Source organism: Hyaena hyaena, unplaced genomic scaffold, assembly GCF_003009895.1.
Source record: "Hyaena hyaena isolate Hyena2069 unplaced genomic scaffold, ASM300989v1 scaffold_55, whole genome shotgun sequence".
Classification (NCBI taxonomy): domain Eukaryota; kingdom Metazoa; phylum Chordata; class Mammalia; order Carnivora; family Hyaenidae; genus Hyaena; species Hyaena hyaena.
The window spans coordinates 3,232,601-3,260,499 of record NW_024080687.1 but is presented as its reverse complement, the minus strand read 5'-3'; the positions used below and the strand labels follow the sequence as shown (position 1 = coordinate 3,260,499).

Here is a 27,899-nt window from a genome sequence, read left to right as displayed (position 1 = left end):
CCGGGGCGGGGTGGGGACCGGGAGCGCGCCTGGCGGACGCAGCGCGGGGGCGCGGGTGTCCAGGCAACCCCGGACGCGCCTCCGCAGGCGGGGAAGCTGGCGGCCCCGCGGCGGTCTGGCCCTCCGCTCGGGTTCCTAGCCAGCCCCGCGGCCGGCAGTTCGGTTGCCAGTTGGTGCGTTGGTCTTGCTGCATCGTGTGGAGGCCTCCTCTGGGGGAAAAGGTGCAAGACCCGGAGGTGGAAAGGGAAGGAGCACCTTGGGAGGGGGCGCGACAGTGAGTGTGGGCGGCGGAGAGAACCCACGGGAACCCCGGGGGCATCCCGACCCAGAAAAGCCCGAGGAGAGGGTGGGAGGGAAGTTCTGATCAAGATGTCAACCCTGCCCTCTTTGACTTTCAATGGCTTGTGGACTTTCTCTTGGTTTTCATTGATGCCTTTCTTACAAAGGTCTTTTCTTTGTCTCCGAGTTGCTTTTAATACTCAAAACCGACAACACATGCATGGGTGAGACCGTGTACGCTGGAAACGGCCCCCGGGGCTGTTATCTCCCCTCCATCTCCAGAGCACCCTGCAGCAGAGAGCTGGAGAAGGTTCAAGAGAGAGGAGACCCTGGCATGACAATGATGGAGAAGAGATACAGTTGAGTTGAAGAAATCAGAAGGGCTGGGTGTGCATTTGGTCGTCAGATCCGAGTGTACCAGAGCCGGGAAGTTCAAACTACTTAACGTGTAAAGGGAGGCCAGTTTACAGGCTTATAAAAAGAACTCCTTGAATGGTAGCTTATGTCTGTTTTAACCCAAGATCTGATGAAGCAGATAGCAGTTCAAAAAGCAGAGATTCTCACAAATTATGTGCTTGGATCTCATAACAGCCCCAGAGGTATATTACTAATGAGCAAAGAAAGCCAGGGGCACCTGAGTGGCTCAGTCCGTTGAATGTCAGACTCCTGATTTTGGCTCGGGTTAGGATCTCACTGTTGGTGGGATCAAGCCCCACACAGGGCTCCGCATCAGTGCAGAGTCTGCTTGGGATTCTCTCTCTCCTCACTCTCTGCCGCTCCCCTGCTTGTGCCTCTTTCTCAATCTCAAGATAAATACATTTAAAAATAGAGTAGGGGCGCAGCGGAGCCAGATTTTTGACCTGCCCAGTGCTACCATCAATAAATGGTAAATCTGAGGATTGACCACAGTCTTCTGGTCCCCAAAGCCTGTGTCCTTTAAGTTTTTCTTTGCTCCTATATTAGATTTGTGGCACTGTTTATTGGATGGGGCAGCTCGGGTGAAAAGTATGAACACTTTAAGGAGAGGCTTAAATTAAAATAATGGATAGTGGCTCCTTAATTGGTTTTGAAGGCTGAGGAGGATGTTAGGGGCACATTGCCTTTAGAGAAGAGAATCACAAACCACAGTCTCTGAGAAAACCTTGGAATGAATTTAGGCCTAGGCTGGCCTGTATAGATGAATGGCCTGAATGCTGCAAAAAGGGAACATTGTAGAATGTTCTGTCTGTGCCCCATCAGATCATATCTTGGTCCTCGGTCCTTTGTATTACAGATCCTCTCTCTCCTTATTCTCTTTCACAAGTGCACGGAGAGGGGGGAGGTACGACTTACCATACCCACCTGTAAGCGGGGACCAGAAGGGCAGGAGTTACAACCCAAGGTGCCCAGTGTTGCTAGGTCAGCAAGGAGAAGAAGGTTTTGGGATTCTAACTTTAAGCTCTAGACTCTTCTGCAGTTTCCATGTTGGGCTCAGGTAACAGAGGGAGCTGCTGTTTTAAAGGTGGGGGAGAGAGGGTTCATGTTTCTGAGTTAGGGGCACGGAAAGAGCACCAGACTCTGAGATCCTCAGATCACATTAGCCAGAGATCCATGACTTCCTTTCCTGCTGTGTGGGTGTGTCCACTCAGGAGACCATATCTGAACTCCACTTTACATGGCATCCGGGAGTTTTGGGAAGGAAGGAGCTCCACAAACCAGTTGAAGATGAATATGAAATTGTGGATGTATATGCATTTTTCCAGCAAGTGGGTGTCCATTGCTTTCGTGACTTCCCAGGAGAGTCTGTGATCCAAAGAAGGGTTAAAAACCACCGTCTTAGACCCTTGGGTTGTTTGTGGAGCAGATAAGCAGGGGTGAGCAACTGAGTGGTTAAAAGGTAACCACATGAAGCTAACTTGGCTTGATGTATTATTTTTCTCCCTGCCAGACCATGCTATTGTGTAAATCAGCTGTGATGACAAGTATGCGAAGTGCCTTGGTTATGTAAGGTGCTATTCCTGCCTAAAGAAATGGAAATAATTAGCGTGGATTCCACAGATGGTACCAAAGAAACAGACTTTCTTCTAAACTCTCCATTTCCCCCTACATTCCTATCTACTCGCCAGAACCTTCTCTCGGTCCCTTCTGTTGATCATCTTTTCTTATATCATAGTGTTTTAGCAACTTGTTAGAGTTTCCTATCTTATGGCTTCCTGGACATTGAATTTGAGTGACAATTATCATGCTAAATGATGACATTCTCAAGAAGCGAGTGCCTTAGCTTCTTTGTATCATCTCAGCCTGGTGAGCTAGAGGGAGGTGGGGCAGGTGTTGGGAGCTGGGCTAGAGAGGTAATTGACTTACTTGAGGTAACTAGATGTCACCTTACGCATCACTGTCAGAAAAGAAGGGGTCAGACTTGAAATTCCAGCCCTTTCTACTTGAGATGTGAAGAGGCAGCCAGAGGCCACGTTTAAGTGTCTCCAGGTTGTATTTGAGACTGAGTTACTTCTGGGAAGGTCCTGCAGTACATTGGATTTGGAGGAAGTGCCTTTTGCCTGTTTAGCAGGGAGACTGCTCTTCCTATCCTTGCTTGTCAGACAAGCCTTCCCTGCCAAAGCAGCCACAGGCTACTTTCTAGAGAGCTGCCAACACAAAACTTCTTCAGCAAACAAGGAAATATGCTAAATTTGTAGATGTTATTTCACTGCTTGCCACTCAGGGTTATATAATATATTTAAAAATTTCCCCTAAAATAAAAAAAATCCCAAAAAACTTGTGATGCTATTCATAGCAACCAATTCTTGCTTTGGTGAACTCTCAAGTCCTCTGGTGGCAAAGATACAATTAGAATGTTTATTTGCTATGAAAATGTAGCCAGGGGCAAAAATTATTTTATTAGTTTATTTATTTGTTTACTATTTATTTATTTTTTTATTTATTTTTTAATGTTTAGTTGAGAGAGAGAGAGTGAGCAGGGGAAAGACAAAGAGAGAGGGAGACACAGAACCCGAAGCAGGTTCCAGGCTCTGAGCTGTCAGCACAGAGCCCGATATGGGGCTCGAACTCATGAACCATGAGATCATGACCTGAGCTGAAGTTGGTCACCTTAACTGACTGAGCCACCCAGGCACCCCTTGTGGCAAAATTTATTATAAGTAAATGCTACAATAAATAACTCAGAGCTTACATATGATTATCAATCTAGAAGGTATCTCTGCATTGGCTCTTATTTCTTCTCTACATATGTGGATCCTTTCTACATCTTTATAGATACATTTCATACCTTTTTCACAGATATGTTTCTGGAAATAGAACCGCTGGATCAAAAAGTGTGCTTCTCACAGACTTTGGAGGATGCATATGGCCAAAGTGCTTTTTAGTAAGAAGGAGACATTTTTTAAAATGTTTTTTATTTATTTCCGAGAGAGAGAGAGAAACAGTGTGAGCAGGGTAGGGTCAGAGAGAGAGGGAGATACAGAATCTGAAGCAGTCTCCAGGCTCTGAGCTAGCTGTCAGTACAGAGCCCAATGCAGGGCTCGAACCCACGAACCACGAGATCATGACCTAAGCGAAAGTCGGACGCTTAACCGACTAAGCCACCCAGGCGCCCCCATGATGGAGACATTTCTATCAGCAACATATAAGAGTGCCATTCCTCCAACCTATGCCAATCTTAGGTTTTTGCAGACTCATAGCAAATACTGGTATTGTCTTAAATTCAGCTCTTTGATTATTATGAAGTGTGCATTTCCTCCCCCCCTCTCCAAATGTATATTGGCTGTTGTATGTGTATGTTTAATTCATTACCTAATCATGTCTTTTAACCATTTTTTTCCCCTTGGGTATTTATTGTCATCTTATAAATTTATAGAGACTTACAATTTGGCATGACTACTAACTCTTTTTCTTGTGTATTGCTATGAACTTTCCCCCAGTTTATAGTTTGCTATGGAGCTTTAAAATTTTTTTTAAATGTTTGTTTATTTTTGAGAGAGAGAGAGAGAGAGAGCGTGCACAAGCAGGGGAGGGGCAGAGAAAGAGGAGACACAGAATCCAAGGCAGGCTTCAGGCTCTGACCTGTCAGCACAGAGCCCAACCCGGGACTCGAACCTGAGCAATGAGATCATGACTTGAGCCAAAGTCTGACGCCCAACCAACTGAGCACCCACACGCCCTGCTATGGAATTTTTAAATGGATGTTTTCCAATCATGCATCTTTTCCTTTATTTTGCCTGCATTTGATATCTTTCTTAGAAATAACTTCCCCAGTCTAAGATTATATAAACATTGAATTATCATTTTCTTTTCAGGTACATCTTTTATTTTAATTCTGTTATTCAAATGTAGAATTCATCTGGAATTTATTTGGGGATTAGTTAATTACTTTTATTTTCATTTCAAATGATTAGTTGTTTCAGCAATATTTTTGAATAATCTATTCTTTTTAAAATTTTTCTTTTTTTTTTAATGTTATATTTATTTCTGAGAGAGAGAGACAGCATGAGCAGGGGAGGATCAGAGAGAGAGGGAGACACAGAATCTGAAGTAGGCTCCAGGCTCTGAACTGGTGTCAGCACAGAGCCCGATGCAGGGCTCGATCCCATGAACCGCGAGATCATGACCTTAGCCAAAGTCTGACGCTTAACTGACTGAGCCACCCAGGCGCCCCATGAATAATCTATTCTTTTCCTCATGACATGAAATGCCACTATTCTGTACAATTTTATTCTATCTACATTTTTCTATCTTGTTCTCTTGATCAATCTGTTAGGGTCACTGTCAGTACCATCTTGATTATGCGACATGAAACTACATTTTATAAATTATACTCTATAGCTCTGTTACTTTGAACAAGTTATTGGACATTTCTGACCCTCAATTTCTTTATGCATAAAGTTATTTCTATTCTACTTATAATTATGGTATTGCGTTGCTAATCCTGTTTACTTGTGTTAAGAATTGGTTTTTCTTGAACTTCACTTACCTATATTATTGGTTCTTTCCACAAAGCCATGATTCTGATAATCTTCTCTATTTCATACATTTCTGCTTTTATTTTTATGATATCCTTTTTTATCATTTTGAGGAGTTTATTATTTTTTTCCCTTATTTCTTACATTGCAAGGTTAGATGACTAATTTTGGAATCTTTGTTTTTTAACTACCTGTCAATTCTAAGTTGGACATTTTTCCGAGTTTGAACATCTTTGAGGTGGGTCATTCTTATAAGAGCTGTGGACGCAGCAGCAGGTGTGAAGAAGTCATTATAAGCTTTGCTGAATGGGCACTGAATAATAGAGAAGATGTGTCTGTATCTTGGAAGAAACTTCCAGAGTCAATCGAGGAACACTTATTTAAGAAGTGTTGCATCACGCATGTTCTTGTTGGTCAGTTTAGGTGGAAAATGTGGACATCAGTGATTGAGTTGAAAAGTGATTCAGTAACCAGACTTTCAAATGGAAGGTTTAAGAAGGCCTTAATGAGGGGCACCTGGGTGACTCAGTCAGTTGCCTGTCTGACTCCTGGTTTTGGCTCAGGTTGTGATTTCACACGGTTTGTGGGATCGAGCCCTGCATTGGGCTCTGCACTGACAGTGTGGAGCCTGCTTGGGATTCTCTCTCTCCCTCTCCCTTTAACCCTCTCCTGTGTGCTCTCTCTCTCAAAATAAATAAGCCTAAAAAAAAAAAAAGAAGGCCTTAACCAATTATTTTGCTCATATTTTCCTTCTTTAAATATGTATTTGAATGATATGTACTTAAAATCTACATCTAAGTAAGTCTGAAAGAATGCTTCAATAAATATATAATAAACACTCTAAGTGATAGAGTATTCTGTCATAGTTTAATTGGCAGCCTTTGTTCTTTGTGGTACATAAGATAATAATGTTATTACAACTGCTGGTGTCTTGTATTCGATGGAATACAGCATGTGCATTTCAGGCACTAGTTTCTACTCACTGCTTTACTTGAGTCCCACAAGTCTGATTTATTGTACTTATGTATTGACCATTAAGCACCTCATGATTCCCGTCACGATTTCTTCTTTTATATGAAATATTTGGAAGTGCGGTTTGAGTTTCCAAGCTCATGGATGTCTTTGGCTTTCTTTTTATTATTGATCTCTAAAATTGGTTTGCACTGTGGTCAGAGAGTGTAGTCGATGTTACATTTGTTGACACTACTTTTATGGCTTGTAGGTGGGTGGTTACTCCTTTGGCTGCTGGGAACCTGTGCTCTCCTCTTCACAGCTCTGTGTCTTTCTCAACCCCTCCCCTGAGCTCCGCTCCATCCCAGCTCCTCACACCTCAGGCAACCGGTTGACCCTCTTTACACCTAGGGCTGTACTAGGTGCTGTGGCATGTTCCAGAATGGCTCTTCCTATCCCTGGGTGGCTCTGAGACTCACCTGAGGTGCTTCTTTTAAAAAAAATTTATTTTAATGTTTTTTATTTATTTCTAGGAGAGAGAGATAGAGACAGCGTGAGCAGGGGAGGGTCAGAGAGGAGGGAGTCACAGACTGAAACAGGCTCCAGGCTCTGAGCTGGCAGTCAGCACAGAGCCCGATGCGGGGCTCGAACCCACAAACCGCAAGATCATGACCTAAGCGAAAGTCGGACGCTTAACCGACTAAGCCACCCAGGCACCCCTCACCTGAGGTGCTTCTTTAACATTCTGATCCCCAGATCTTCCCCTGTAGGTCTGGGTTGGAGCCTTGGGATCTGAGCTTTGAGGAAATGCCCCAAGATGATTCTCACGACTGAGTAAATTCGGGTTACTCTATGCGGTTGGGGATCAGGAAGTGGGATGGGATAGAATGCCTTAGTGGAGCTAGACTCGAAGGGGAGGGAAATCACTGCCAAGTGGGAGCCTACAACCTGCAGGGGTATAGGACTTGTTCAAAATGCGGGTTCCCAGGGGTGCCTGCGTGGCTCAGCCGGTTAGACATCTGACCATGGCTCGGGTCATGATCTCACCGTTTATGAGTTTGAGCTCCACATCGGGCTCCGTGCTGACAGCTCAGAGCCTGGACCCTGCTTCAGATTCTATGTCTCCCTTTCTCTCCGCCCCTCCCCTGCTCTCTCTCTCTCTCTTGTTCAAATTTAATTTATTTAAAGATAAGTTAAAGAAATAAAAATGTAAATTTTTTAAGAAATGTGAGTTCCCAGACCTCCCATAGAGAGATTTTGTAATGGGATTTGGGAATCTGTATTTTAAAAAATGTTTTCATTTATTTATTTATTTGTTTATTAATGTTTATTTATTTTGAGAGAGAGAGAGAGAGACAGAATGCAAGCAGGGAGAGGCAGACAGAGAGGGAGACACAGAATCTGAAGCAGGCTCCAGGCTCCTAGCTGACAGCACAGAGCCTGGACATGGGGCTTGAACTCACAGCCGTGACATCATGACCTGGGCCAAAGTCAGATGCTCAACCAACTGATGGCAGTTCTTTGGATTATTCATCAGTCTTTCTATGAATCAATCCTTTGGAAAATTGTATTGAGATGCTCAATACAGCTTGATTCAGAGGTTATCTCTTCCACTTAATTCAAAGTGGGCAAACTACGAAGGGACAAGTAGCACTGTGACTAGGATTTTTGACTTTAGTGTCACAAGAACTGTAATCAAATCTAGATCTAGATGTTTGTTTTCTGTGTGATCTTAGGAAAGTTGCTTAACCATCTGTGCCTCATCAGTAAGATGGAAGAACAAGCAATACTATGTCTGCAGGATATTATGGGAATTTAATTAAATCCCAATTAAATGGGATAATGGTGTAAGATGTTAACATCATCTCCAATTCACAATAAACGCTCAATAAACGTTATTTTTTTAATTTTTTTTTTTGAGAAAGAGAGAGAGCAAGTTGGGGAGGGGCAGAGAGAGAGGGGGACATAGGATCTGAAGCGGGTTCTGTGCTGACAGCAGAGAGCCCAGTGTGGACTTTGAACTCACCAACTGTGATATCATGCTCTGAGCCAAAGTCAGTGCTCAACCTTGCTACCCAGGCGCCCCTACACTTTAGTTTTTTAAAAAATATTTTTTGTAATCTAGGGAACACGATGGCGGGGTAGGTATTTCGTTTCATTAATGAACTCCAACGGTGATGTGTTGCAGGTGATGTTCTGGAACCTAAGGGATGCTTTGCCAGTACAACATCCTCGGACAGAAAGGTCAGCCCCTCGTCTTCTGTTGAAACATGTCCTAGTGTGAGCGAGCCTCCAGGCCCCGGCAAAGTGTCCGTTCACCTAGAGTAAGTAAGGGTCCAGTAAAGACCGTACTGTTGGGGTAAATTCTGACTAGGAAGCCAAGAGAGGTAGAATGACATGTTTGGCAAGAGCATGAATTCTGGAACCAGACTATCTAGGTTTAAACCCCAGGTCTGCCAACTTCATCTGTGTGAACTTGGAAAAATTACGTTACCTCCCTGGGCCTCAGTTTTTTTAATCTACAAAGCAGAGATAATACTTCATAAGATTGTTTTGAAGATTAAATGACTTAATACATGGAAAGTGATTGGAAGACTGCCTGGCACAGGATAAATGTTGTATGGATGCTTGTCATTATCAAGTTGAAAAGCAAGTGAAATTAAGCTGTATTTTTTTGTGGTTGTTTTTGTTTTTGTTTTTTTTTAATTCCATTTTAGACAGTGGGCAGGGAGAGGGGCAGAGGAAGAGATAGAATCCTAATAGGACAAAGCCCAATGCAGGGCTTGATCCCACAATCTGGGGATCGTGACCTGAGCCGAAATCAAGTCAGTCACTCAATTGACTGAGCCACACAGGTGCTCCCCATTTCCTTTTCAAATGGAAATGATTATATGGGTCCTACCTATATCACAGGATTATTAGAAGGGAACAAAAAAGACAAGCATCATGAAGTTGCTTTGAAGCCATTCAACCAGGAGAGTGTTGTAATATTATGAGAAAACATTCCATGATTTGATAACTGATAACTCTGCCTGAAGACCAAGGCCATCTGTCAAATACGAAGCTACTTAAACAAGAAGTGATTGCTTTTACTGCTGAAACATAGTTTATTGTAGGTGTTTTTTTTTGTTTGTTTTTGTTTTTGTTTTTTGTTTTTTGTTTTTTTTAATGGCCGGGAACTTCAGCACGAAACACAATGCTCTGTTATCACAACCATTTCAGCTTTGGTTTGTTTTTTGATTACTTCTTCCTCTTCTCTTTATATTTATTGATTTTTAATGTCCATTTAATGGTTTTATTGAACATGCATATCTTTTGGTAGCAGTTTTTATTGAAACATAATTCACGTACTGTGTAATTCATCCTTTTAAAGGGTGCAGTTCAGTGGTTTTTAGTGTAGTCAACAGAGCTGTGCAACTGTCACCACAATCAATTTTAGAACATTTTCATCACCTCAAAAAGAAACCCATCCTCTTGAGCAGTGATCCTCACTGTGGTCTCTACTCCACCGCCCCACCCCCTCCCAGCCCTAGACACCCACTGATCTACTTTTTATCTCTGGACATTTAATATACGTGGAATATGTGGTCTTTGGTGTCAGGCTTCTTTCATTTAGCATCCTTAAAGCAATATTTTTTAATGTTTATTTATTTTTGAGAGAGAGACAGAGACAGAGCGCAAGTGAGGGAGGGGCAGAGAGAGAGGGAGACACAGAATCTGAAGCAGGCTCTAGGCAACCGAAGCTGTCAGCACAGAGCCCAATGCGGGACTTGAACCCACAAACCATTAGCTGAAGTCAGTCACTTAATAGACTGAGCCACCCAGACGCCCCTATCATCATATTTTTAAGTTTCATCTAGGTTTCAACATGTATCAGCACATCATTCCTTTTTTAAAAAAAATTGGGGAGAAATAGATATAACACAGCATTTGCCGTTTTATCCATTTTTACTCATTGGCATTAATTACCTTTCCATGTTGTGCAGCCATCACTGCTATTTTTTAAACATTTTCATCAGCCCAAACAGAAATTTCTCCCAGACCTCAGTACTCTAATCTACCCTAATCCACTAACCTCACCTACTCTCTGTCTCTCCGAATTTACCTATTTAGATACTTTGTATAAGTCGAGTCATACAGTTTTGTCCTTTGCTGTTTGGCCTAGTTCACTTAACATAATATTTCAAGTTTCACTCGTGTTGTAGCATGTATCAGAGCTCCATTCCTCTTTGTGGCTGAATCACATTCCATTGTGTGTCAGTGCCACATTCTGAACATTTGGGTTGTTTCCACTGCGTGGCTAATGTGAGTCACGCTGCAAAGAACATTTACAAGTATCTGAGTCTCTGTTTTCAATTCCTTGGGGTATATGCCGAGGACTGGAATGGCTTGAGTTACATGCTAATTCTGTACTTTTTGAAGAACCACCACACTTTTTTCAACGATGCACCTTTTGACTGTTTCAGGCTCCTCAAACTGTAAGTAAATAAATGATATGTTACGGACATTTATGGAGGGGCAGGCCTGGTTGGCGGACGTGAACGTGATTCTATGTAGGATACATAAAATCAGATTCTAACTACCAATTTAAGCACATAGAAGATTCTAATCCTTCTGCTTCCTTTCCAGCTCTGCTACGGATTTGGATCTGAAATCCTCCTCCTCACATTCTGATCAGTCCTCTGAAACCTCATTGCCTGAAGTCCCCAAGGATGAATGTCCCAAGGAGTTCAGCCTGCTGAAGTTTCAGACAAGTAAGTGAGTATGTCCTAGCCTCCCCTCCGTGTGCCTCCATGCCCAGAGCTTTCCAGAAAAGTCTGCTGTCCTGTTGGGCATAGTTCACTGAAGGCTCACGAAGTGCCAGGCATTTGACACGTTTTCTAACTCTCCCAGGGGCTCTGCTGGGGAGCCATCACGATATGTTTTCTAAAACCCAACCATAAAAGTATCATAGCGAAGTATGAAAATACTAAAGGAGTATGTAAGGTAGAGTATAGAACCCCCTTTCTCAGTGTTCGTCAATGCATCCCCCAGGAGCCACGTAGCCATGAGAAATTTGGAAGTGTGTATGTGCTTGTCTATATATGGGTTGGACCATACAACCATATTTTCACTAGTGGAAATAGTACACAAACTATTCTCACTCAGAGCAAAGAGATCAGGGACCTCTTTCTGTGTCAATACGCAGAAAGCCAGGTGGCTAATATAGAACTACCCATTTCTTTCTTTCTTTTTTTTTTTTGTTTTTTGTTTTTGAGAGAGAGAGAGAGAGACAGCATGAGCAGGGGAGGGTCAGAGAGAGAGAGAAACAAAATCTGAAGCAGGCTCCAGGCTCTGAGCTAGCTGTCAGCACAGAGCCCAAAGCGGGGTTCGAACCCGCGAACCGTGAGATCATGACCTGAGCTGAAGTCGGACACTTAACTGACTGAGCCACCCAGGCGCCCCTAAAACTACCCATTTAACACAGAAGGTCGCTGAGGCTCAGAGAGATTTAGTCTTTAGTCGCTTGTACAAGAACACCTGATGAGGAAGTACAGTGATGGGATTAGAATCCAAACCAGCCTGCTTCCAGAGCCTGTGTTCTTTCTGGGCCACCGCAGAGCCCAAGTGTTCCTCAAGCGCCCTAGAACTGTTAGAGGCTCTCTCGTTGTTTAAAATCGCTTTAGCCATTTTATAGGAAAAGTACTGAGTGAGGAAACGAAGCGCTGAGAGGTCTGATGACTTGCCTGAGGTCTCGCGGTGGCCCTTCTCATTTGCCAGAGTCGCACGTATATATTTTCCAGTGTCACACTAGTGCACGTGTGTGCCACTGTTGTGGCCAACACCGTGGTCCATCCACTAAGTTGCCATGGTTGGCCCAGCCCTTCCCTGGTTGATGGCCATTCCGTTCTTTCTACCCACTCATCAGAGTGAAGGTTGGAGCATAGGTGCTTGTATAACTGTCTCTGAGCTTTCTGTTCCAGACATCACTTCCAACCATAAGGATGGCTTTATTGTTGGTGGAGAGGGTAACAAGGAAAAAAACAGAGAACTCTTAGATACCTTTCTCCCCACTTCCCTTCTTTTTTTTTTTTTAGTATTTATTTTATCTTATTAAAACATTTTTTAATGTTTATTTTTGAGAGACAGAGTGTGAGCAGGGGAGGGGCAGAGAGAGAGAGGGAAACACAGAATCCAAAGCGGGCTCCAGGATTGAGCTGTCAGCACAGAGCCTGACGTGGGGCTCGAACTCATGAACCATGAGATAATGACCTGAGCTGAAGTCAGATGCTTAACCAACTGAGCCAGCCAGGCACCCCTTTTTAATATTTATTTTTGAGAGAGAAAGAGAGCGAGCGAGCGAGCAAGCAGGAACAGGGAAGGGGCAGAAAGAGAGAGAGAGAGGGAGAGAGAGGGGGAGGCAGAGGATCCGAAGCGTGTTCTGCGCTGCGAGCAGAGCCCAGTGCAGGGCTCGAACTCATGAACTGCGAGATCATGACCTGAGCTAAAGTCTGACACTTAACCAACTGAGCCACCAGGAGCCCCTTCCCTTCCTTTCGTGCCGAGTCCCCCAGAGGTTATTAACACTGCCCCCAATGTAGAACCAAGGAATTAAACACGTTGATAAAGGTTCTACAGTCAGAGAATGCCTGGGACCACCTTCTGTCATTTAATTGCATGATGAGGCCGGGAGTGGTGCTGACGGAAGGGTTTCTGATGTCTTGCAGAAGATGGGCACCGTCCTGAGTGGACGTTTTACCCGAGGTTTAGCAGCAGTATCCACACCTACCACGTTGGAAAGCAGTGCTTCTTTAACGGGGTCTTCCTCGGCAACAGGAGGTCTCTATCAGAGAGGATGGTGGACAAGTGCTTTGGGCGGAAGAAATATGGTAATATTTTCCTCCTGGACCTTGACTGTGTGGTGCCTGAAAATACTCTTGAGTCGTGATTCTGTAGGACCAACATTCCATGGCTGGCGTCAGCCCTCTGGGGTCACCATGTGTTTTTTTTTAAATTTTTGAATGTTTATTTTTGAGAGAGAGAGAGAGAGAGCACAAACAGGGAACAGGGGAGAGTCAGAGAGAGAGAGGGAAACACAGAATCTGAAGCAGGTTCCGGGCTCTGAGCTGTCAGCACAGAGCCCGACTTGGGGCTCCAACTCATCGACCGTGAGATCATGACCTGAGCCCAAGTTGGATGCTTAACCCACTGAACCACCCAGGTGCCCCTCTGGGGTCACTGTGTTACTGTATGGCGGCCAGGAAGACAGGAAAGTGAAGGCGATGGTTGGCAGACTGCACTTTTTGGCAAAGGACTGATAACATATGCTGATCCACATTTTTGTTTTTCTCTGAATTTCATAAAATGCTAATGTGACATTTAAGTCATCAGACAAGTTCTCTCAGATACTTATTAATAGAAACCTTCATTCAAGTCTGAAGAAAATAATTGATGTTTCAATTAGATGCTGCCTATGATACGTATTTAAATTATACATTATATTCTTCAAAAGGAAAATATCCCATAACCCTTTGCCTGAAGTGCATGCTGTTATTTCATAGATTATTAAAGGTAATTTGAGATGAGCATGTGTATATATTTATATACTTTGTAACTTGATGAGTTCTCGACCCCAGCCTACCCATGTTAGATTTATGGAAAGATCCTAGGGTTGGTGAGTTCCAAAGGACCATTATAGCACATTCTTCTATAGAAATACCCATACAGGAAGCAGCCATTGTTTTCATGGATGAATAGGATTGCTGTAGCAGGAATACAAAGAGGAAGAAATAGTTCTCATTTTTGAGTTTTAAAATAGACGTTTTGGTTTATTTTGCTTTAGAGAGAGGGGAGAGCGCGGGGGTGGGGGTGGGGGGAGGGACCGAGGGGGAAAAAGAGAGAGACAATCCCAAACAAGCTTTATGCTTTGTGTGGAGCTGAACACGGGGCTCCATTTCACAACCTGAACCGAAATCAAGTGTAGGATGCTTTAACCGACTGAGCCCCTTGGGAGCCTCTACAATGGACTTTTAAACTCATTGCAGAGACAAATAGTTTTAAATGTTTATTTATTTTTTAGAGAGAGAGAAAGCACGAGTGAGTGGGGAAGTGGGGAAGGGGCGAGGGTGGGGAGGGACAGAGTATCTGAAGCGGGCTTTGTGCTGACAGCAGAGAGCTCAATGCGGGGCTGGAACTCTCGAGCCTGAGCGGAAGTCAGATGCTTAACCAACTGAGCCCCCGAGGTGCCTCCAGAGATAAGTAGTTTTAAAGATCAGGGTTTTTGTCTGGATAGAGAATATACAAGAAGCCATACTAGAGGATGTCAGAGAGTTGTCACTGAGGTGGGTGTCTTGAGGTGTCCTGTATCCTGCTCGGTTCCTGAGACCAAAATCTAGTAGGTGATCAGATGTGACTCTAGCTGGGACTTCCGCCTCAGAGTGTGGTTGGGGCAACCTCAGAGTAATGATAGCCATGGGCAATGTCTGGGCAGAAAGCTGGACTCAGGGTCTCACCCACCCAGGAGATGTGGGTAATAGCTGCATTCTCGTGGCCTGTGAGGACTGTGGAGGTCGGGACACAGAGCAAGCCAGGAGAGCTGCACCCTTCTCACAACTGAGTGGCAGGAGGCCACTGTGATGCGCTGTGGAGCATCAAGCCAGGGGTCATGAGAATGAATTTATGCCCCACCTGATGCATTGTGGGGCCCGCTGACTTCCTGAGGGTCAGACGAGATGACACGTTTTAGCAGACGACAGAAATAGATGCCAACCTTCAGAGAGTAGCAGAGACAAGGTGAGTATCAGACACCAGTGTGGTTGGCAGACAGTGACCCAGGACCCAAAGGCTTCCGCCAAAGCCTTGATATCACACAAGCCTGTTTTGCACACACACACTCCCCACTCCCAACGGAGAGGCAGCCATAGGGTAGAATAGGAAAGATTTATTTAGCTGGTTTAAAGATGAAACAGCAGGGAAAGACCAAGAAGGGACTAAGTTTAGCTGTATAGTACTTAGGGAATGCTCTCGGCCACAGTAAGACAAAAGCCAAACTACCAGAGGCTTAAATTGTAAGATATTTATTATGTACTTAACGAGAAGCTTTAGAATCTAGGTGATCTATATGGTCTGATTGCCCTATGATGTTGTCAAAAATATAGGCTTGTTTTTCTAAGTGTATTTATTTCTTTTGAGAGAGAGAGATCAGGGGACGGGCAGAGAGAGAGGGAGAGAGAGAGAATCTCAAACAGGCTCCACACCATCAGCACAGAGCCAGATGCAGGGCTTGAACTCATGAACTGTAAGATCATGACCTGCGTGGAAATCAAGTGTTGTATGCTTAACGAACTGAGCCACCCAGGTGCCCCAAAGACATAGGCTCATTTTGTGTTGCTATTCTTAGTTGTGGTGGATTTTTGCCTTCACACTTGTCATCTTATGGTCACAAGGGAACCGTTACAGTTCCAGGCATCACATGTATATTTCAAAACATGAAAAGGAGGACTCTCTCTTATTGCCTTCCCTTTTTAGAATGAGGGAAAAATTTTTCCCGTATGGTCCTTAGGAGACTTCCTTCCACTCATGTCTCACTGACTAGAACTGGGCCAGTGACAAGTATTTATAAAAAATAAATGGTATTTTAATGATGACTCAAATCCTAACCCTGATCCATCACTTCCCTCCTAACGCAAGCATTACCCTGAATTTTGTTTATTATTATTTCCCTTCCATCCTTCCTTCCTTCATTTGTCCTTTCCTTCTTTTTATGCTTTTTATACATACAGAATAAATGTAAAGATATATTTATGAAATATTTATTGAACGTCTAGAATAAAGTATCATAATCACTTGTGTTTTTAAAAATTTTTAAAAATGTTTTGTTTATTTTTGAGAGGGAGGGACAGAACATGAGCGGGGAGGGCAGAGAGAGAGTGGGGAACACAGAATCTGAAGCAGGCTCCAGGCTCCGAGCTGTCAGCACAGAGTCCGACTCAGGGCTTGAACTCACAAACTGTGAGATCATGACCTGAGCCGAAGCTGGATGCCTAACTGACTGAGCCACCTAGGTGCCCCTCACTTGTGTTTTTTTAAATGTTAATTTATTTTTGAGAAAGAGAGAGACAGAGAGAGAGAGAGAGAGACAGAGAGAGAGAGAGAAAGAGAGAGAGCGAGCACAGGGGAGGGGCAGAGAGAGAAGGAGACAGAGGACCCAAAATGGGCCCTGTGCTGACAACAGAGAGCCCAATGTGGGGCTCAAACTCATGAACCATGAGATCATGACCTGAGCCCAAGTGGGACACTTCACTGACTGAGGCACCCAGGCTCCCCTAAAGTATCACCATCATTTGTATGCTTCTTACTCCATTTTAGACATAGAGTATTGTCTTTATATTTGAAGCTACTGATAGGCCCCTCCCTGAATATGACATCTTTCCTCCCCCAACTCCACAGGCAACCCCAATTCCATCTATATTACAAAGAAAAACTTTATGGTGGACATTTTCAAACATGCCAAAGTAGAGAGAAGAGCATACTGCTACCTGATGTACCCATCACTTAGCTTCAACAATTATCATATGTGGCTAATCTTGTTTCATTTTTACCCCCCTCCCCCAAGGACTATTTTAAAGGAATTTCCAGATATCAGATAATTACATCCATGTATGTATTTGTGTATACCTCTAATTGATAAGGATTATTATTTTTTTTAAATATTTTTTTATTTATTTCTAGGAGAGAGAGAGAGACAGCGTGAGCAGGGGAGGGTCAGAGAGAGAGGGAGACACAGACTCTGAAACAGGCTCCAAGCTCTGAGCTGGCAGTCAGCACAGAGCCCGACGCGGGGCTCGAACCCACGAACCGCGAGATCATGACCTAAGCGAAAGTCGGACGCTTAACCGACTAAGCCACCCAGGCGCCCCTGATAAGGATTATTTTTATTAATATGGCCACAATACCATTTTCGTGCCTTAAAAAAAAAGCTAACAGTAATTCCTTAATATCACCAAATATTGTCAGTGTTCAAATATTCAATTGCCTCACATATGCCAAAATTTAAAAATATTTAGAGTTTGAATCAGGGTCCAAAAAAGGTTCACATTTAACAATTAGTTAAAATGTCTTTAAAACCTCTTTTTAATACACAGGTCCTCCCCCTCTTTTTTCTTGCAATTTATTCGGTGAAGAAACTAGGTCATTGGTCTTGTAAAGTTTGCCACAGTTAGGATTTTGCTGATTACATCCCTAGGTACCATTTAACAGGCTTCTCTCTCCAATATATTTCTTGTAAACTGTTAGTTGGGTCTACAGGCTTGATTCGTTTTAGTGTGATTACTTCCTGGGTACTATGCAACAACTTCATTAAACCTCAAACACAATGGTCTCTTTTCCATTTTTTCTCTTCCTTGATCTCTTGCAGCACCTGGTACTTTTAAACTTGGCACCGGACATTTCTTTGTTTGTGACATTCCCTTCTCCTTCGTTATTTCTTGGACAAGATGGAGACTCAGCATCATGACTGCCAGTCAGTTTCTGTTATGAACTGAAATTCAACACATGTATTATAGAAAAAAATCCAATCAAAAATATATTTAATGAAGAGTTGACTTTAATGATCAGCTACGATCAGGCCATTGGTGGAGTTCCTTAAAGGCCTAATGTGTTGTCAAGGAAAAAGAACAAAATGTTGTCTATGGTTATAGGTTGTAGGGAAATTGACCTGAAATATAATTTTTCTCTTCTGTGGCTCTTCCTCATTAGCTAATTCCCTTCTGAGATCGAGTCAGAGAGGCAGAGCCCAATTGCAGTTGCTTCTTTTTTTTTTTTTTTAATTTTTAATGTTTTATTTGTTTTTGAGAGAGAGAGAGAGAGCGCATGAGCAGGGAAGGGTCAGAGAGAGAGGGAGACACAGAATTAGAGGCAGGCTCCAGGCTCTGAGCTGGCAGTCAGCACAGAGTCCGACGCGGGGCCCGAACCCACAAACCGTGAGATCATGACCTGAGCTGAAGTCGGACGCTTAACCGACTGAGCCACCCAGGCGCCCCGCAGTTGCTTCTTAAGCTTCATAGGACACAGGGGTTCAAAGTGCACCAGTGCTCAGATTTTAAGCAGAGTTCGTGCTCATTCTTTGCAGACACCGTTGATTCCCTTCTTATTTTATCTATCTATCTATCTATCTATCTATTCATTTTTTTGTTTAAAGGCCAACTGTACTTTATTTTTTTAATGTTTATTTATTTTGAGAGAGAGAGAGATGCAGATAGAGAGGGAGAGGAGGGAATCCCAAGCAGGCTCCAAGCCCAGCACAGAATCCAACATGGGGCTCCTTCTCATGAACCATGAACCGAAATCAAGAGTCAGACGCTTAACCAACGGAGCCACCCAAGTGTCCGTCACCATTCAATTTAAACCAGAACATCCCGTCTGAACATAAGCTATTGTTCTTTCCCGGGGTGGGGTAATTGGGACACCTTCTGGAAAAATGTCCTAAATACAGTGTTTCTCAAGCACACTGTTATCTTCATCTTCTCAAAGCAAGGCAATCATGAACAGAAAACTTTAGGACGCCTACATGTACTTCATAATAAAACATGAAATTATCCTGTTTCCATTGTCATATGGATAGAGAATTATCTGTAGATTCTCTTCAGTCCCTTTTATGATCTTGTTTTTATTTTTTTTTTTAAATTTAAATGTTTGTTTATTTTTGAGAGACAGAAAGAGACAGAGCATGAGGGAGGGTGCAGAGAGTGGGAGACACAGAATCCAAAGCAGGCTCCAGGCTCTGAGCTAGAGCCTGACGTGGGGCTCAAACTCACAAACACTGAGATCATGACCTGAGCCGAAGTCGGCCACTTAACCGACTGAGCCACCCAGGGATGCTCCTATGATCTTGTTTTTAAATATCTTTCGCAGATATTGATCCTAGGAATGGAATACCAAAGTTAACTCCAGGAGATAATCCATATATGTACCCAGAACAGAGTAAAGGCTTCCACAAAGCAGGGTCAACTCTCCCACCAGTGAATTTCTCAACGTAAGTGTATGTGAGTACCAGGGTTAGTTAGTTAATTATAAACGAATTGTATCTCTGTGTACTATATATGTTATATTTTATAAGGGGTAGATTCCAACAAAATGTGGTTGCTGAAAATTCCTTAAAGAGTTCATCTCTAGTTCCTTAGTGTCTAAGGAACACATGTGTGCAATTTAAATTATACACAGGATCTTGACTACAACAAGGTGGTTATTAATTTTGTCCTAGTAGTTGTTACCACAAGTCTGAAGACTTTTCAGTTTCATACTGAATCAGATTATTAGTGTCAACTGTTTGGATTGATGTACACTTGGAACTAAACTTAGACCAAAACGATTGAGGAGAAGAGGAGGTTCATGAAGTTAAAAGAAAAATAGTTGGTGTATTACATTAATATTTTAAAAAATCAATTATGTTTGGTTTAATGATGTTTAATAAAAATGATAATAAGAATTCTGACCTTGACGGCTGTGAAGCCCTTAGGTGGCCATTAAAACCAGAAAATCAGACATCTTCTTGAACACAAAGATGTTTATATCGATCTCTCCACTGTGGATGCTGTGCCAATTTTATGGTTGCCTTTTCTGTTTTTCAGAGTGCCTTATGAAAAGAAATTTGATACATTTATTCCACTTGAGCCTCTTCCACAAATTCCTGTGTAAGTCCTCTCACCATGCTTTATCAATTTTTATGAAGTTATCAGTTATTTATTATTTTCTCCTATGGATGAGCTCATAGACACCCAACATAGAAGGGCCTTTAGAATCTGAGCTGGTGGGTGGGGCAGTTTGTATGGAGGGTTTTTGGTGAGACACTTAGAGGGCAAGTGCTGTACGGTCTGGTAGCCGAGGCTGTCCATGTCTTCAGCCCATACGATGGAGGACAGCCCGCCGGATGCCATATGTTGTCCTGGGTATGCACTATGGGGGGTTTATATGGAGAAAAAAGACAGGGTCCCTGATGTTGAAAAACCTAAGAGTTGTCAGCAAAGAAGGACCCATGCTTAAATGAGTGCAGCCAGGAAGGATGGTTAGAGTTTGAAGAGGCAGAGAAAGAGCTGTCAGAATAGAATATTCTTGCACTTGAGGGAAGTATTATTCCTCTGATGTCATATTTTAAGTTCAGGTCCTTTCTGAACCCCATCTGTTTGCCCAAGTAGGGTTTAGACCTAGACAAAGATATGTGTCAGTATAAAAAATTTCGCTTTCTAACACCAAACGGTTTCATATAAGCATGGATAGAGTGGGCGAGTGTCCCACAGTCTGCCCCACCAGAGGCCAGCTGAGAAACTGAACCCAGCTCAGTGGAAATGAAAAGCCTTTTATTCCAAACTTGGGAGCTTTAATATCTTCATTGTACGGCATTATGACATGAAGCAGATAATTAGGGCCTCTCATCTCTGTGCTCTATACTTAAAAACTTATTTTTTTAATATTTGTTTATTTTTGAGAGAGAGAGAGAGAGAGAGTGAGTTGGGGAGGGGCAGAGAGAGAGGGAGACCCAGAATCTGAAGCAGGCTCCAGGCTCTGAGATGTCAGCACAGAGCCCGATGCAGGGCTTGAACCCACAAACCTTGAGATCATGACCTGACCTGAAGTTGGACGTTTAATTGGCTGAACCACCCAGGTACCTCTTTGAAGAAATAAATCTGAACAGACCAATGACTAGTAAGGAGATGGAATCAATAATCAGAAATCTGCTAACTTAAGCCCAGAACCTAGCGGTTTCACTGGTAAGTTTTATCAAGCATTTAAAGAAGATGGGGTGCCTGGGTGGCTCGGTTGGTTAAGTGTCCGACTCCGGCCCAGGTCATGATCTCACAGTTTATGTGTTCGAGCCCCATGTCGGGCTCTGTGCTGGCAGCTCAGAGCCTGGAGCCTGCTTCAGATTCTGTGTCTCCCTCTCTCTCTGACCCTCCCCTGCTCACGCTGTCTCTCTCTCTCAGAAATAAATAAAAACATTAAAAAAACATTTAAAGAAGAAATTAATTTCATTTCCTTCCAAACTCTTCCAAAAAAGTAGAAGAGGAAGGAATACTTCCAAACTCATTTTATGAGGTCTGCATTACCTTGATACCAAAACTAGACAAGGACACTGCCAGAAAATATAATTTATAAGCCGATATCCCTGATAAATATAGGTCCAAAAATCCTCAACGATTAGCAAGCCAACCATTAAAAAGATCATACATCATGATCAAGTGGGCCTATTCCAGGAATGCAAGATGGTCCAACATCCACAGATCAATGAATGTGATCTACCACAGTAACAGAATGAAGGATAACCATGACCATCTCAACAGATGCAGAAGAAGCATTTGTTCAAAATCATCTATCATTACATGATATAAAAATTCGACGAATTGCATATAAAGGGAACATACCTCAACCTATGTTCAAACTTATTCTTTCTTACGAGTAGTGTTTAATTTTTCCAGAGTATTATCCATTTCTTTTAGGTTTTCAAATTTATTTGCATAGAATTGTTCCAAAAAATTTCCTTTCTTCTTTCACTTGTTGTTTTCCCCTTATTGTTTATTTTGTGTTTGTGCTTTATTCCTCTTTTCCTTCATTAGGTTAGATAGTGGTTTGTGTATTTTTTTTTAATGTGTTATTTATTTCTAGGAGAGAGAGAGAGAGAGAGACAGCGTAGCAGAGGAGGGTCAGAGAGAGAGGGAGTCACAGACTCTGAAACAGTCTCCAGGCTCTGAGCTGGCAGTCAGCACAGAGCCCGACGCGGGGTTCGAACCCACGAACCGCGAGATCATGACCTAAGCGAAAGTCGGACGCTTAACCGACTAAGTCACCCAGGCGCCCCTGTGTATTTGTTGTTTTTTAAAAGCAGCTTTAAAAATTGTATTCTCTTTTCATACTGTCTCTTTGTTTTTAAAGCATTAATCTTTGCTTCTATTGTTATATTTCCTTCTTTCTACTCTTTGGTTTTATTATTTATTTTGAAAGAGAGACAGAGAACAGGGGAGGGGCAGAAAGAAAGGGGAACAGAGGATCCAAAGTGGGCTCTGTGCTGACAGCAGAGATCCGGTGCAGGGCTCGAACCCATGAACCATGAGATTATGACTAGAGTGGAAGTTGGATGTCTTACCAACTGAGCCACCCAGGTGCCCCACTTTAAAATTTTTAGAATGGGATTTTTAATTCATTTTTAAATTCCTTAATATCTATAATAAAGGTTATGAAAGTACCTCTGACCACTGCTTTGCCTTTATAATACAAATTTTGAAGTGTAGAGTATCCTTACTTCTTATTTATTTTTTATTTATTTTTTAAATGGCTTTTATTTATTTCTGGGAGAGAGAGAGAGAGAGAGTGTGTGAGCAGGGGAAGGTCAGAGAGAGAGGGAGATAATCTGAAACAGGCTCCAGGCTCTGAGCTGGCAGTCAGCACAGAGCCTGACGTGGGGCTCAAACCCACGAACCGTGAGATCATGACCTGAGCCGAAGTAAGACGCTAACCGACTGAGTTACCCAGGCGCCCCTTGAATATCCTTACTTTTTAAAATAATTCTGTGTTGGTCTTTTCCTTTTAGCTAAAGAATTACTTAAGAGAGTTAAGATTTCCAGGTGGAAGAGCTTTTTGATTTTTATTTTGCAATTCATTTATACTTTTGTCACCCAATGATCAGAAAATACTGTTTTTACTATTTTTATTTTATGGAACTTACCAACTTTTCATTGTGACCTAATACATGCTCAGTTTGGGGACTGTCTCTACATACATTTGAAGGTGTATCTATTTCATCAGGATGCAAAGTTAGATACATACCCAGAAGATTTATCTTCATTTTGATTAAAATTGTTCATTTGACCTAGCTTGGACTGAAAATGGGTGTGTTAATTGTGTGCTAATATTAATGTATTTCTATCTTTATTGTTAAGTATAGCCATTAACATGAAAATATCTTCCTAGACCCGAACCAGACTTAACTATAAAGAACAAACTGGTTATCAGAGGGGAGGTGGGGCTGGGGGACAGGTATAAGTAAGAGTATACTTATCTTGATGAGTACTGAGTAATATGGAAGTATTGCATACCTGAAATGAGTATAACATCACAAATTAACTAGATTGGAATTAAACTTTAACAAATCTTCTTTTTCTCATTTAATGCTTTTTGTCTTATATCATACACTGCCAGATATTAAGATAACTCCTACTTTGTTTTGTCTGCATTGACTGATAAAACTTTGCCTATTCTTTTGTTTTTAGACATTCAAAACACTTTGTTTGAGGTCTGTAATATAGGCACAGAGTTGAATTTTTGCTTGTGAGCCGATCTGAAAAAATTTTTCTTTAATAGGTGAATTAAGATCATTTACATTAAGGGTTTGACAGCTTTATTTCAATTCTATCCTCATATTTTGTTACATTTATTATGTGTACTGTATTATTTTTACCATGGTGGTTTTGCTCTAGAGATTCTCTCTCTTTTATTAAATGTTTACTTATTTATTTTGAGAGAGAGAGAGAGCGAGCGAGCAAGCAGGGGCGGTGCAGAGAGAGGGAGAGAGAGAATCCCAAACAGGCTCCATGCTGTCAGTGCAGGGCCCGATGTGGGGCCTTGAACCCACAAACTGTGAGATCATGACCTGAGCTGAAATCAAGAGTGAGACCCTTAACTGACTGAGCCACCCAGGCGCCCCTTGTGCTAGGGATTCTTTATGCTAGAATCTTTCTGTATTACTCTTCTTCCTGCTGGTCTTATTTGGGCTTTTCCTATTGGTTTGTCAGCTTTACATGATTTTCTTGACTCCCTACTATTACCTATGTGGTAATCCCTTGTCCCTTCTTTTTTTTTTTTTTTAATATTTTTTATTTATTTCTAGGAGAGAGAGAGAAAGAGACAGAGACAGCGTGAGCAGGGGAGGGTCAGAGAGAGAGGGAGACACAGACTCTGAAATAGGCTCCAGGCTCTGAGCTGGCAGTCAGCACAGAGCCTGACGCGGGGCTCGAACCCACAAACCGCGAGATCATGACCTAAGTGAAAGTCGGACGCTCAATTGACTAAGCCACCCAGGCACCCCTATAATCCCCTGTCCCTTTTTGCAGGGATTTCCACATCTCTAGCAGGTTTATCAGGGCATTTTCTCAATCATGGTGCGTTTCTCCTTAAAGGTATGGAAATCGTAGCTGCCAAGAGACAAAAACATTCTTCATCTCCTTTCTCTGACTCATCCCAGGAGTCACAATTCCTGGTACCTCTTGGAACATACACAGTGGCCCAGCATATGTTCTTTCAAATCTCAACAGACGGGCGGATGCTGGCTGTCTGCTTTAGAAAACAGAAGCCATGCTCAGGTGGCATTCTGAAGAATCCTGAATGAAAGGACTGTTTACAGATGTGTGAACCAGTTGAGGGAACCCACACGGAAGGGAGAAGCATCCAGGGGCTCCCAGCAGGCGGCGGCTCTTACCACTCCCAGATCAGCGCAGCAGGAAGCGTGACCTTGTCCCCCTGCGTGGGGGAGGTGGCGAAGGGCAGTGGAGAATGGAAACAGTGCCACAACCCGGGTACCTCAGGAGACGAGCGGGAGTAGAGGAGCCAGATGAGATGCACCCCAACCTCTCTTTTCTCGCTTTCTGGTCTCCCACTGGTGCTTCCCATTAGCCAAGCCCAGCTCAAAAGTGACAGCACAGAGGAGTCAGGGGGAATCAAGTTGCAGGGGTCGGTTCCCTGGGCAGAGAAGGGCAGAAAAGAGGTCTGGTGTTTGGGGGAGAGGCAAATGTGGAACAACTTAACATGGTGTTTTGTCCCTGATCTCCTAAATTGGAGGCCTTTTACTTTGGAGGATGCAGTACCTTATCCGCTGAAGGTCTTGGTGCATTTTGCTTTAGACAAACTCACTCAGGTGTTGTTTTCTTCCTACAGCTTGCCTTTCTGGGTGAAGGAGAAGGCCAACAGGCTGAAGAATGAGATAAGAGAGGTTGAGGAGCTTGACAATTGGCACCCAGCGGTCCCCTTGATGCACACTTTATTCCCTGCTGGTGGGTTAAAGGACCTTCAAAGAATAGTATAAAACCAGCGGCAAGGCCAGAAGAGCAGACTTTTGAGAGGTTTTCCAGTGGAGAGGAGAGAAGGCAGAGCCTCTCCCAGAGTGGATGGTATCTTTTGCCCCAACGTGGTCTCTTAGGCTGACGTCATGGCCGTGCATCACTGGTTGAGTGTGTTGGTTGAGGACTCTTAGTCTTGTAATGGAGCACAACCTTTAACTCCGTGCCTCTATCCACAGGTTCTTTGGACTCGCCAAGACAACCCTAAACAGGAACAGGCCCACAGAGCATGCACTGACTGTACTCGGGAGAGCCTCTTCCAATTGATCACTTCTGTCAGTGTGATTGTTCTAAATCAAATGTTTGACTTTGATGAGTAATCATTGTGCTTTGCCTTTTTTAAAATACTTTTTAGGGGCTCCTGGGTGGCTTAGTCGGTTAAGCGTCCGACTTTCACTTGGGTCATGATCTCACGGTTCGTGGGTTCGAGCCCCGCGTCGGGCTCTGTGCTGACTGCCAGCTCAGAGCCTGGAGCCTGTTTCAGAGTCTGTGACTCCCTCTCTCTCTGACCCTCCCCTGCTCATGCTGTCTCTATCTCTCTCTCCTAGAAATAAATAAAAAACATTAAAAAAAATACTTTTTAGAAAATGTTCATTTTTGAGAGAGAGAGAAAGAGCGAGTGCAAGTGGGGAAGGGGCAGAGTGAGAGGGAGACACAGAATCCAAAGCAGGCTCCAGGCTCCAAGCTATCAGCACAGAGCCTGGTGCAGGGCTCGAACTCACAAATCGTGAGATAATGACCTGGGCCGAAGTCGGAGGCTTAACCAACTGAGCCACCCAGGTGCCCCCGTGCTTTGCCTTTTTAAACTCTATGTTCTGAAAACTTTCAAACTTAACAGAAAAGCTGTGAGAATCATACAATGAACAAATACCTACATGTCCTTCACTTAGAATTCACCATTGTTAACCTTCGTCAAAAGTTGTGCATTCTTTTTCATTCCTGTTATTATTCTGCTGAATTGTTTGAGAATGAGTGGCAGACATCATCACCCCATACTGCTTCATACTCTATACTTCAACATGTATCTTCTAAGGTCAAGGACATGCTCCAACAGTTGCAATACAAAAGAACAAGTTCGGGGAACTCAACATTGACACAATCCTATGGCAGTCCACCGTCAGCTTTATGCAGTTAAATTTGGTTTTCTAAGTATGCCCTCAAATCAATGGTAAAATGCAGACTTTAGCTTTAGTAAAATTCTCCTCATTAATACTATTTGAGATTTCCTCTACTAGTCATGGGGTACATGTCAGAAAAATGTCAAGGCTGGATCATACCATTGCCCCTGTAACCCCCTCCCTCAATCCATCCCTTGCTTCTGTATTCATTTGACCAACGAGAGCTCAGTGAGTACCAATCATGAATCTTAGGGCCTTTCATCAATCAGGCAAGGAGGGAAAATTTGGAAGCAAAGATGGGAACAAAAGCCAACCATTTACCTTCAGGCTGTGACCCTCCACAGTCAAGCCAGTGACTCAGCATTTTCATAGCCGATCTCCTCTCCTCTACTAAGGAAACCCCACTGGCTGGCTAAGGGGGGCTGCGGGTCCCTTCCCCCAAAACGTTAAAGTGGAAAGGGAGAATTGAGGCTCATGCTGAGACTCAAAGTGTTCAAGACACGAGACATGACTTCTTTTTCTGTCAACACATTGTCTCCAGAGGTAACCAAAGTAAATGAAGCGGGTTTAGAACGGAGTACATTCGGGGCGCCTGGGTGGCTTAGTCTGTTAAGCGTCCGACTTTCTCTTTGGTCATGATCTCTCTGTTCGTGGGTTCGAGCCCTGCGTCGGGTTCTGTGCTGACTGCCAGCTCAGAGCCTGGAGCCTGTTTCAGTCTGTGACTCCCTCTCTCTCTGACCCTCCCCTGCTCACGCTGTCTCTCTCTCTCTCTCTCTCCTAGAAATAAAAAAAAAAAAAGAAAAAGAACGGAGTACATTCCTGCTGTCTTTATACACGCCTTTGGATCAACTAGCAGACAACAGGGTGGCCCCTGCCAGCAACTGTGTCTGGCCACTCTTTGGGTTAGCATCAGCATACCTCTGCGCTGATTCTTTTGCCCCTGGGACACAGGCTCACCCCTGTGCCCAACAAAATTCACAAAAATAAGTACATAAATAAAAAACAAAACCAAATACTTTAGAGAAGGGAAAAAAGAAGAGGTTGCCAACAAATTTTCTCAAAGACATCTACTCCTGTAAAAGATAACTTTTTGTGCTTCTATTACCTAAAATATGAAAAATTCAATTGCAACCACGTGTGTTGGATGGATAATGGAGAACACAACATGGAAGCAAATAAGGATTCTGCAGGAATTTCCAGATGGGATTATCTAGGTGGGCCAGGAAACTGCTCTCAGAGGGGACTCTGGTGTTTTGGAAAGAAGGAGTCCTATATAGTAAAGGTTTTAAGAAAAACAACCTGCTTGCAGTTTTAGAAGATGTATACCAGCTTCTAGATGTCAAAGAGGTCTATATCATCCCCCCCCCTTTTTTTTTAAAGTTTATTTTTGAGAGAAAGAGGCAGAGTGCTAGTGGGGGAGGAGCAGAGAGAGAGGGGGGACACAGAATCTGAAGCAGGTTCCACACTGTCAATGCAAAGTCTGATACAGGGCTTGAACCCATGAACTGTGAGACCAT

General features: G+C 43.1%; 1 protein-coding gene across 5 annotated transcripts; it reads left to right on the top strand.

Moving 5' to 3' along the window:
* The first annotated feature begins 87 nt into the window (after positions 1-87).
* On the top strand, positions 88-27,385 carry SPATS1 (spermatogenesis associated serine rich 1). 5 transcript variants are annotated; one of them, XM_039231225.1, is made up of 9 exons: positions 88-221; positions 447-638; positions 8,374-8,509; positions 10,815-10,939; positions 12,893-13,054; positions 19,077-19,197; positions 19,793-19,855; positions 25,083-25,198; positions 27,164-27,385. In XM_039231225.1, exons 2-9 carry the CDS (start codon positions 500-502, stop codon positions 27,367-27,369), a joined length of 1,068 nt encoding a protein of 355 aa, XP_039087156.1. In that variant the 5' UTR covers positions 88-221; positions 447-499; the 3' UTR covers positions 27,370-27,385. The 5 variants fall into 5 exon arrangements, with proteins under 5 accessions (XP_039087156.1, XP_039087160.1, XP_039087158.1 ...); XM_039231229.1 differs by lacking the exon at positions 27,164-27,385 and adding an exon at positions 25,444-25,584; XM_039231226.1 differs by having other exon boundaries at positions 161-173.
* The last annotated feature ends 514 nt before the right edge of the window (positions 27,386-27,899 follow it).